This window comes from Glossina fuscipes, unplaced genomic scaffold (assembly GCF_014805625.2).
Source record: "Glossina fuscipes isolate IAEA_lab_2018 unplaced genomic scaffold, Yale_Gfus_2 61245, whole genome shotgun sequence".
Lineage (NCBI taxonomy): Eukaryota > Metazoa > Arthropoda > Insecta > Diptera > Glossinidae > Glossina > Glossina fuscipes.
The window spans coordinates 611,008-623,727 of record NW_024003472.1 but is presented as its reverse complement, the minus strand read 5'-3'; the positions used below and the strand labels follow the sequence as shown (position 1 = coordinate 623,727).

Here is a 12,720-nt window from a genome sequence, read left to right as displayed (position 1 = left end):
CTACCGCATAAAATAAGCCTCCCTTCAAAACTTTTGGTATTCCATTTTAGAAATCTAAGGAGATAAAAAGAAAAGTAAATCACGTGGTTTGGGCAGAGTTATACTTCTAAATTCTATAGTACTTCATTAATAATAATTAATTTTTTTTTAAATAAAGCTTTTTAAAATAGAAAATCTGATGATTATGAAAACGGAGCTTATTCTTTACATATATAAAATCTGGCAGTAAAGAACCGTAGAATATCATTATTGAAATTTTAGCATTACGATACCAGAAATGACTTATTGGATTAGGTTACCTATGTCAAGAATGTAGTGAGCAGAACAGGACAAAAGTTAAGTTACTTGATAGAGATCAGCAGAGTTTACAGGTTAAGCTCTAGACTTCAAATACTTCAATACTACTCGTGTGTACAATACACGCCAAGAATCCTCCTTATAAAGTGAATACATATATAAATACTAGGTGTTTGCAAAAATTTTACTTCTACATGTAAAAATCTTAAAGAAATGGGAAATATCAGTGTACATAACGGTTAATTTCAATGGTTTTGACCTTTCTCTACATAAAATAACGATTTTCCATGTAATATTATTGATTTATTTAGCGTACGCCGACGCTAATTAGGGGGCCCTCAAAATTCTTCTTCTTTCAAATTCATTACTTTTGCTGTTTATTTGTAGAAAACTGCTGTCGAAGCCCACCAAACATATTTAAAGGCTTATGGTGATGCTGCTCCACTGTATCCCATTTGTCAGTTTTGGGTTCAACGGTTTAAAAGTGGCGACACGAATTGACTGAAAATACCATTTCTTTGTCATTTGTTGCAAGAATTGTCCAAGATACACTCTTGCAGTTCGAATGGAAAGTTCTGCCACACCCATTGTACTCACCAGAAATGCCGCCTGCTAATTTTCACTTGTTCAGATTGATGCAGCATCGCTTGACTGGCATGCGGTTCCGCAAAGTTAACAAATGGTCGGTGGAAGGATCGGTGCCAAACCAATATAAGTTCTTTAGACATGATAACGCCATGTTGCCAAAGATATTGTAAAATGCCGTAGAAAATGATGGAAACCATTTCAATCAACATATTTTTTTCAGGGGAAAAAGTGATCAAAATCTTTGCAAACACCTAATAATAAAAGCGGTAGTAGCTCGAAAATAGTGAGTTAGAATTTTAGTCCACAATGTTCTGTGATGTGTATGTGTGTCAGAAAAATAAAAAATAAAAGAGACGGGTTTTATTAAGCTGTTTTTGCCTAACAATGGAACTACCAAGTATGCAAATTTATCTCATTTCAACTTTAAAAAAATATTTACAAAATATGCAGTATTTTAGAAATTTTTGATGAAATTTATTCATATGAAAAAACCTGCAAATGCCCTTCTTTAGTCCTGTGTCAAGTGCTGTAGTTTTCAAGATACCGATGACATGCGCAAAAACTACGATGGGATATCGAAATTTAGAACGTATTTTCCTCAATCGACTGGAGGTAAGGTCAAAAGTGAATAAACAGACCGCAAAAACTGAAATAAACTAAAAGAAAAAAATGACATTTTTTCCTTATTTTCGTTACCGAGCTACAATTGCGTAGATACACATATATCCAAAAGGTGGGTATTCGTCAAGATTATCTAACAGTTTACTCGAAACATGGTGGAGATTGGCTTATTTTTAAATTCGGAATTGCTTTAGTGTTATTGAGTGATGTTTTATACAACCACTTGTTGTATTTGACCATACCATTTGAAAAATTTGATCAATAATAATAGCCCAAGAATTGTAACTATTTAGCTACTCTACACTGCGCTAGCCGAAGGAGGCCAAAGGATGACAATACAATAATGCAATGCAATAATTTTAGAATCTCGCTCAAGGACGATCGTCTAAATTTTTGTACAAATGTCATTTACCAAATTTCTAGCAATTGGTCACATTCCTAATGTGACAAAAGGTAATGGCTTGGAATATTTCTTGTAAAAAGACATTATTTGTTAGTTTTAATTACAAAGCCGTGACGATGCCTTCTTACAAATAAACAAGGTATGCGAAAAATGAGCTTGAGTAAGAGTGCGCAAATTTTCAAATGGAAAGCGTCTAAGAAGACATAAGCAATTTCAATGCGCTGAAGAACTTCTCTTCTCTTGCGGACAAGAACGTAATTTAAAACCATAGATTGTTATTTTGATGGGGCTGAAAAATCGTTTGGACACAAAACTGTTTAAATTACACTGTTCATAAGCAAAAAATGTTCCTACATTGGAAGTAAATACAATATATAGATATGTTGCGTAATCGTTACTCAGTGTAGCATATATTTGGAACCGTCATAATCAGAAAACAAACAGAAGCCACAGAATAAGGTGTGGTAGGTAATGAAAACCAAAATGACAGCAACTTTTCAGGAATCATTCTTTATTGACCAAATTAGAAAAATATGCTGATTCTTTTTTGAGAGTATTACAATTTTCTACGAATTTCGCGCATGTTTGTGGGCAGATCACGTCGGTTTGATTGGTGTAGGAAAAAATTTCACGTGGGTAAGTTTGGTAGAAATCGTTATAGTTTACCTATGAGTACTTATAATGGGTGTTCTGAAAAAAGGCAAGCATATGCATATATATATATATATATATATATCTATCTATGTATATCTATATATATATATATATGCATATATATATACATATATATATGTATGTGTATGTGTGTGTGCCTTTGTAAGGGTGCACGCGTTTGCGAGTGTTGATGTCTTATAATATATACGTGTATAACATGTGCACGTGGAAATGTATGTGTGTGTACTTACCCGTATGCAAGCGAGTGTGTTGCTGCACGTGCGATAATTGTTTAAATCGGCGATCGCAATATGAACATTTGTAAGGCTTTTCGCCAGTATGGACGCGTATGTGCTGTACAAGCTGATGATTGCTGGAGAAACTTTTCATACACTGTTGACACTGATGGGGCTTAGATTCATTACCAACCAAATTATTGGTAGCTGTGCCTCCTAGACCCACTCGTGGTATCTGCTGTTGTATTTGTTGCATGGCGCTCTTGTGCATAAAAAGCTGCGGGATGTAAGAGCACAAAACGGCCACAACAACGGAAAGACAAACGTAGATAAAATTTGTGGTAAACAAAAACAATTAGTGTTATTGTGTACTTAACCTGTTACATATATTAATGGTTTTCTTTCAGTTTTTTATTATTTTTGCCTACAAAAGCATATCACAAAGTGAAAACGAAACACTAATAATAACGTAATGAAATAAAATTTTCACGTAAACAATACATAGTGAAAATAAAAAATAATACATATTTACCTACGTATATATTACAAAATTAGTGTGAGATTTGAAATACTATTACTTAATCCTGTTCTCTAAGGGTTTCTCGTTGAAATGCATATGTTTTCTTTAAAGAATTCTAGCTAAGCTTTCGTACGATAGGAAGGATTTCTTGGATGGGCGGTGACGGAGGCATTTCATTCATCAAATGGCCATCTTACTATGTAGTGTGCAATGATATGAGTAAAAGGTCTCAGTTGAGAGGTTTTAACTAAATTTGTTATATAGAGTATTAACATTGCCTGAATTCGGTTACGGGGAAATTGTGTGAACGTAACATATTTAAATCCCTTAAAAATCACAAATTTGTTTGTTTTTTAACGAGTTTTGTAAAAATTGAAATGTATATTATTTCATAATTCAAGTGACTTCCAATGCAATTTTCTTTTTTGTGCTTGGTATCTTACACTGATACAAGCAAAGCGAAAAACGTGCTCAATATTCTAAAAGTCATGAAACCGCGATTTTTCAACATGAAGTTTAGCGCATATTAAAAGACTCGCTCTGGAAACTTTTGTAATACTGAAGTAACATATATTGTCACGACCATCGTATACACAAGATATATGAGAGGTAAACAAAGCATGCGCAGCTAATATGTGGATCACTTATCTTTTTCATTGAACCAATTTGTAAAGTATAGTAATATTACTGAAATACCGTAAAATTTGTTCATAAAATATGTGCTTAATATTATGACCCGTTGAGATATATAATACTCATCTATTTCAACGGCGCATTGGATTGACTAAAACGAAGGTATAGTGTTCCTTTCTCTTAATTCTGAGCCAGCTACAATCGCAATGAGCAGCTTAATAGGCATGAACAAGTAAGAATCCTATAATCAGTCAAGGACAAATTTTGCTTACTAATTTTTGACATATTTGCTAATCGTTGGTACAACTTTAAAGAAACAATGTGAATTATCTGTACATGTAATACTTAATATGAGTAAAATAAAAGGAAATGAAAAAACACTAGCAAACTTTGTTAGATCCTACTAAGCTTATTTCTATGTATATACAAATCTAAAGTTGAACACCTACAATGTAAATTGAATTACCCAAATAAAAATTAAATACATGGTTTAAAGGATGAAATTACCTTCGAAAAGTAGAATGCTTATGTCTATTGTCTAGAAACTCTCGAAGATACTGAAGGGAAATTTAGTAAGCATTGTGGTAAAATTGTGATAATATTGCATAAAAAATAGATTATTTAACTTCTCTTAATTAAGAATCAATAAAAGGATAAAAACCAACTTTAAGTGTTTGTAAATGTGAAAGGTGCTATTTGACAGAATAAATGCTTATATATATAAATTTATATATCATCGAATTCGATTTAAATGTTGTTCATCCGTTGCAATCAGTAATGGCACTCCTTACAATAAATGTTATGAAATGAAAGTACAAAATAATTATATGCATAATTTAAACAACTACGTAACATAAACAAGCTGATAGGTTATAGAAGTGAGGAACCAACGGTAAGTGAAATATTTACATAAAAATATTTTCAAATGTTCATCTATTTTCGGAACACATACAGGTACATATATATACGCATTATTTTCTTCTCCGCTGTAACTACCATTAAAAACCTGGTAAAGGACAAATTGAGCCCGAATGCTTAGTTTAAGTTGCACATGATAATGTTTTTAGGCTTCATTTAGTTGATTGGTCACAACATAAAAAATTTTCATAACTCATTCGTATTCATTATTTCATAATACAAACACGTCGTTGCGTTTTCTTTTTTCTATTTTATGTTAGTTTTTAGCGCATATCACGGATTGGCTAAGATGAAAACTCCCGTAAAAAATTCTATTGGAAATTAAAGTTCGCAGCAAAAAAATGTGGAAAATATGTACATTGGTAGTTGTGACAAGCACACCATATGGTCCAACCTCCCACTGACCGATAGTGTTGTGAAGAGAAAAAAGAAATCGCAAAAAACTAATACTTAACAACGCACGGCACAAACATGTGCACAGCGAGAGCATTGAACGTCAGTTTGCCGGGGTTACCACTTATTCAACTATTTATTTCGCGGCCACCCGCAAAAATCAGCCAACCAGAGCTTTGAATACTCTACAGCCAGGGTCACAACTTGACCAATGTGGAGTCATGATGACTACCAACACATACATAAATAATATGCAACGCACAGTTCTATTGCAATATTAACAAGACGATATGCTTTTAATCGCCCTGTAACAGAAGGAAAACTGTATGACTATTGCATCCTTTATTGTAATCGTATTTTAACTTTCTTATAAAATACACGGGAAAATGCAAATGGATGGTGGATTTACACAAATACATGCATACATACTAGTGAGAGAAAGAAACAGAGTGCCAGCATCATATTATAAGAAGAAAACATGATTGTCGAAATGCTTTTCCCTTAAATAGTGCAATATTTCATAACAAAATAAATTATCAGATCTTAACATAACATTTGGCTTGGTATATTAAAAAATTTCAGGTAATTATTTGAATTGCAGCATTTATCCGACTTTTGAAAAAAGAATCTGATAAATAGGAAAGTGAGGGTATAGTTATTACAGCTACAACAGAGACATATTAGATTTATCAAATTCTTTTAATGCACCACAGTGTCTGTAGGAAATCCTACAAGGTATATTTGTCTGCTATCCGCCTGCCAAAATTATAATTACGAAATCAAGGCTTTGTTGAAGAAAAAAAACTGCTTTAAAATCGCTTCTGGTCGTTCATCGCGGACTAACTTCGAAATGAATAGAAGCAGTTTAACCTTTAATTTTTGCTTCTAAACTGGTGCATATTAAAACCATAAGTAGCGTTCACTTACTAAAAAATTCACAACCCCATTTTTTGTAATGTGTATATGTTCAATTTCTGCTCCTTCTTCTACGAGTCCGCAAATCGACAACAGATGATTTACTGAGTTGAGTAAAAAAGGTTCAATTTGAAGGCGAAGTTCTCTATTTGAAACTTAACAAAATCGGCGGTTAGCTTGATTGTAAATGTATAAATATGACGAAAGTAGAAAAATTTGTGAAAAAGTATATTCATAGTTTGAGTGTGAATATTCATACGCTCTAACGAACATCCTTTAATAAAATAGAAACGAGCGATGTAAGCCGCCAAATTGCCTGAGAGCAATATTTCAAAAACGCTCATAAAGTCTATATACAGACCGTTTGGGAAGCTTGGAATGGCGAATAGACAAGTAGAAGAAGGTTAGAAGACGGCAACACTCCATATGTTTATGAGGAGGAGGACTATGCATCCAGCGAAAACAGAAACAAAACGGATCAGCCTCGCGATTTTGTAGTAAGGATCTAATTCCTAGCACATAAGTATGAGTTTTGATTGAAGGAAACGAATGCAAAACAGGTAAGACAGATTTACAGCCTGATACGGTAAGGAATTTCTTCTGCGATTGAGTACTCCCTAAGCAAATGACTTCTAAGATCAACAACGTTCAGCCGAAAATACAAAGCTGCATAGTTGATTGGAGAAATAAGATGCGATGTTAGTGCTTGGAAACCAGGGAGCGTTGCCTACGACTTACATTCATTAGTAAAGATGAGTGACTTGAGATTTGGTATTAAGCACATCGAGTAACGGTATTTTGCCTCTGCAGTAGTAAATGTGAATTTTCTTACAGGCAACAACTTGATCACTGGCTGGAAATTGTGTGATTCGAAAAGAACTTTGATTAAACTATGTATATTAATAGTTTTAATGTTTTAATTATTAAATGTGCCGGCAAAAACTTTGGAAAAGCAATGAGGACAATTGCGCGATAGAAGGTCGCAAATGAAAGTAAAGGTAGATGACTTTCATTACACAGAATTTAATCAGAGGCGAAATTGGCGAATACACGGAATCTTTCGGATAAAGACGTAACGTTTGCCGTGGAGGCGTGTTCCAGTTTTGGCTTTCCTAGCCCGAGACATAATTTGCGCATATAAAAAATTTGGAAACCGCATGAAGTATCACGAATAGGATGTTAGTTATTTGGTAATTTACAATTTGTTTGACAATATGTTCAATTAATTTTCTAGGTTAACAAAATCATCTATAAGCTTTTGCCAAATCGATAACAGATTATATACTGAGTTGAGTAAAAAAGGTGGAGTGTACAAAAATAACATTTGAGTTATATAAGATGTCCGAGTAATGTTACAAGAATGAGAGTTGCGTTTACAATAACTACGATTATTAAGCGAACTTGAAACTTAACGGAGATTTTTGGAATGTTTTCGCCACTGCTTTCGATGTCAGTATGCTGTGTTGAAACTAAAGTGTTCCCTGGAGGTAAAACGTATTTTTAACACCTTTCGGGTTGTCTACGTGTGATTGTCAAAGTTTCCATTCCAAAATTTGGCATTCAAAACGTTCTGAATACGTTCACGTATATAGATTCCGAACAATCTACAATGTTATGTTCACAAATAAGTGCATGTTGCGCAGAGATCACCCTAAAAGTACAAAACTATAGTTTCGATTAAAATGTAATTTATGCATAGAATTTCTTTCGGTCCAAGAATGATGCGGAATATTACAAAATCCCGATAGATAACGTTGTAAACTAACTTCTGCTATTGGACCGATTGTTGCTTAATTATAAAATGTAAATATTTTCATTTTCATTCGTTAGCTGGCTCGCTGAACTTTATTTCAAATAAGTTAAAAAAAAAAATTATTTAATGTGTGTTTTGAATGTATTTTATTCAGCCGGATAATTATTTGCAATCAAAAATACCGCAATGGGGACTGCCAAGAATGGATTCCTGACGGCGAAATACTCAACTACAAGGGAACGTGCGGATATGCAAAACAACAGTCACAATCAGGAAGATTAAAATCAGGAACATTTGCGTAAACGTTCTAGCTAAACAATCTTAAGCAAATGAAATAAGCAAATAAAATATTGAAAACGCATGTTTTTTACATAGACAATTATATGTACAAAATTCACGTGTTTGTAAATTTGAAACTTTTTTTGTATATGTCAGACGAAAAAACAAAAGATAATATACATCAAAATCAAAAAAATATTTTCATTATTTCTCCCTATTTTTTTTAATCTGTCTGAGACAAAAAGTTTAGCAGGCACCTAGCAGAGAATAGAATTATTTTCTTGTTTTCATTTTGCCAAACTACTTTTGTTTTTTTAAGTGTTTTGCAAATTAGTATGTATTGTAAGAATTTGAAAGTTACATTAGTTTAAGGACAATTTCTCATTAATGTTTTAATCACATTCTCATCGCACATATGCATTGCTTTTCTCTCAAGTTGTTAAATATTTGAAACCGGTATTTAGTCTCTCTCAGCTTATGGTTCCTAATCGACTACGGAACAAGCTTTCATTATTCATATCAGCTTCTTGAGTTTGAGACAAACCAAATGAAATGCGGTAGTTAAACTAGTTTCGAATTTTATGCTAACCATTTATTGTGGCACTCATAACGTGTTACAATGAGAATAGTCATGTGTCATATAAAATATATCAAAAATATACTAAACTTCTCGACTTAACCTGATACTTTTCTAGTGCTCACATAGAAGAATATTAAGCATGGTTAACGTATTTTTTTATATTACGGATATCTTTCCTTTAAAATGTGCCGAGATGAAGTAAATTAAATTATTTGAAAATTAAGTGTCAGTTAAGGTCTTACGGATTACTACAAATTATAGATGGTTGATAGCAGATTTGAAGTTATTTTAAAGTACAGTAATTGGGCCGTGTGAGCACCATTCTCTTGGATAAATTTCTGCCAATTGTCTGGGAAGACCGCAGCCCTGTTATTATAAAAGTAATCTTTGTGAACTTGTTTTAATTTATTTACAATCATCGACGGAATTGTGCAAGAATGCCGGTGGGGGTTTACGTCTGTCCGTCTGATTCTTGCCCACGTCTTCTTGCGTTCAACCTATAGGTCGCATTTTTAGGGATATTCCGATATAACTTGGTACACGTACGTATTTTAGCTCAAGAATGAATCCTATTGAAAATGAATTAGATTGGATAATTTTTCGACCCTTCCGCATATATCATCCTATATTAAAGAGTTTATGAAAAAGCTTTAGTAATTGTATTTCAGTATCCTTAATTGACTTGAAAATGTAGGTTCGAAGAAATTGTTTGACCAGCTTCCATATGACAGTTCCTATGAAAACTAAATATCTGATAGCAAACAAATCTAATTTTCAGCATTCTATGGTGAAAATTGACTCGTAAGTACAATTTTTATAGCAATTAACATTTTCGAATTTACACCATGTAGGTTTATTTTTTGGATTCGACCTCCCTATAAAAATTCTCATGGAAAATAAGCCTTTATATGAGCCTGTACATCTAATTATAAAAAATAATTGGATGTAAAACGTAAAGGGACCAAATTTGAACCTCGTGAAAATGTCAATATTTTGGTTTGAATATAAAGGTTCTAATCGAAATGATTCCATAGGAGCAATTTGACACAAAAGTGAGCCATAGTATATTTGGATCGGTTGTGTCCATTATTTACGCCTATTATATTTAGGGTGCTCGTGAAAATTTGTTGTATGGCGCAAAAGTTTAGCTCCACGTTTTTATGGCGAAAACAAGTGTTTTCACTTACATATGCGGAAAAAGTAAAATATTTAACAAATAACCTAAGCTTGCTAAATTTGGATCAGGTCATTCGATATTTTGGACACCTCCCAATATGACAGCTTTCATGAAATCCATGCTTTTCAAGGAAAATAATGTGTAATCGTAATTCGTGTGCTATCACGAGGATGAATAACTGTGTTCAGCGAGTGTATGGTATGTAATTGCTATAAATCTGCGAAAGTTTTCATTCGTATTCTATTTAAGCTTTATATGTATCCATAGATATTTATTTTATAATTTTTTTTTTCATTCTGCTGCACAAGCACCTCTCTTTCTCATTTTGCCTACAGGACCATCCAACTTAAATATTCCTAGGAAAATTTTTAATCTACTTAAATTAATCGTTACTTCTATCCAGTTACCTGTTCTTAGGTTTTACATTTTGGAACAATTGATATGACTTGTTGAAACAATCAATGTGAATTTCGAACCTTTGGTCCACTTGCGAGACGAATTTATGAAAATGAAAACTGTCTTCTCATAAACACAGCAATAATAATATGTCTCGTTTATCGCACTAGCAAAATAATATTTTAGATAATGGGTGGTGAAGATAAGTCGAGTTAGTGCTTTCACTAAGTTAATAATTTTAAAATCAATTGTTAAAATATTCATTTCATAGTTTTTGTTACTTACTGATTTCTTAAGAGATGTGCACACCTGTAAAATTGTTAAGTAGGAAAGCAATATGTGCAAAGTTTCGAAGAAATTTAACCACACCTATATATTCATTGCTCTCACTTCACCGTTTTCCTTGTTGCAAAAGGTTCAATGATTTTCGGACCGTCCCCATCTGTGTATATCTAATTTTGTCCCTTTCTTAAAAACCTTAGCAACACATATGTGAAGATTTTAAGTCCAACAATATTTCAATAACTGTGTATCGTTTTAAATTGAATCTAATGCACTAAACACAAATTTACAGTTTTCCCCCTTCTTTAAAAAAAATATAAGTAACAATAATAGTAACAATACTAATATTAATATTTATGTGTAATACGGTCTTTCACCATTTATCGGGTAGGTTATGGGTGCCCTCGGGATAGAAGCTTTGTGGTCCCAAGGTGAAATAGCCGCCGACCCATTTTTGCACATCTTTAACTTTTCAGACCTACTAAGTATCGACTACATCGATCTGAACCAATGCTTCCCAGCCTAAGCCGAAAATTATATTTTGCGTTCCCTTCACCTGAGATGGATGGACGAATGGGAATTTTTGTCGTTTTTTAGACTAATATTTTTTGCACAAAATTTTGCAAACCACTTTCTAACTGTTTTGTAGCTTACTATATTTTCACTTCAAGGCAATTTAATCATTTTTGGAGCTTTAGATGCATTTTTTTCAGATTAATACAATTGAAAGCACAGAAGTACGCAGTTACGTAAAAAACATTCATATTTTCAAACTTTGATATACGCTGAGTGATAGCTTATAAACAACTGGACCTTACAGATTTTAAACATCAATATCAATTCAAACATATATACCTGAAGTTTTAGCAAAAATTAACGCGTAACGTAAGTCTTATGAAGCAACCAATTTTAAAGTAAGAATTTATTTGTATATATAATAATCATCACAATATTAATAATACATAATAAAAATATTGATAAAAATAATTATAAAAAAAAATAATAAAATTAATTATGTTGCGAAACTTAAAACTGTACTGTAAACACGTACATCATGTTTCTGGTACACTACAAAAAATTGAATTAATAATTCCTGCTCAAAGACCTAGAAATGTCAACAAAGACGTAATATAACCCGCACACACAATTAAATATATACAAATTACGTTGAAGTAAAATGCAACTGAACTCTTCTAAAACAGTTCAAATATAAACATGAGTGAACAAAATATATAGATTTTTGTCTCGAGAGCGAATTTGTATACCAAATAGTCAATCAAGATGGGTAAATCATAATTCTTACAAGTTTTTCAATACCTGTATTTGGTGTATTATTCCTATTGTACAGTTGCGAAAGCCCATATTTCCCGTCACAAATGACACACACACAATCAAAGTTTGTCACACATTCTACTACCAATGAATTAAGTATATATAAATAAATTAGTTATATATATTACAAGTTAACGCTTAAATCCATATCGATGCACATCTACACCGTATGTTTAATATATCATATTCCTTTATGTAGCAATCTTTGCATAGTGTTTTTTTAATCGTTATATATATATATATTGTTCCCAATTTTCTTTTTTTTTATGTATTTAAATTTTTCTATCAAATTCAATTTAAAATTTGTCGGAACTTTAATGTAGACAATTGGTCACAATATGCATTTATAGGTTACACGCAAGCATATGCGAATGGTTAAACATAGCAAGCAAACAATATCTTGTAAGGGGATTTTGAAATTGTAGAATACACAAACCCACTTGCAGCACCCGATTCTTTTCGATATGTTCTTCACATTTTAAATAATCCGAGTGAAACCAAACTAAACATTCTGGAATATTCAAAAATCATTTGCCAAGGTGAGAAATAGGGGCTTTCAGTGCCAATCAACATTTAATGGATTTCTGTATTTTTATATCAGGAATTTACACCTACCGCCACAGGATGTGACCCTACTTATTTTGTCGCAATGTTTGTTACATCCAGCAGGAAGCTTAAGAGACGCTAGAGAGAAAGAGAGAGAAAATATATATTCTTGACCAGCGTGAAACTCTGAGCGAATT

General features: G+C 32.6%; 1 protein-coding gene across 1 annotated transcript in view; it reads right to left on the bottom strand.

Moving 5' to 3' along the window:
• The window catches only part of LOC119643558, a 61,695-nt gene that overhangs the window by 22,660 nt on the left and 26,315 nt on the right, over window positions 1-12,720 (bottom strand). Inside the window, exon 6 of the mRNA XM_038042943.1 lies at window positions 2,815-3,076. Coding sequence (XP_037898871.1) covers window positions 2,815-3,076 — 262 coding nt within the window. The remainder of the gene's footprint in view (window positions 1-2,814; window positions 3,077-12,720) is intronic.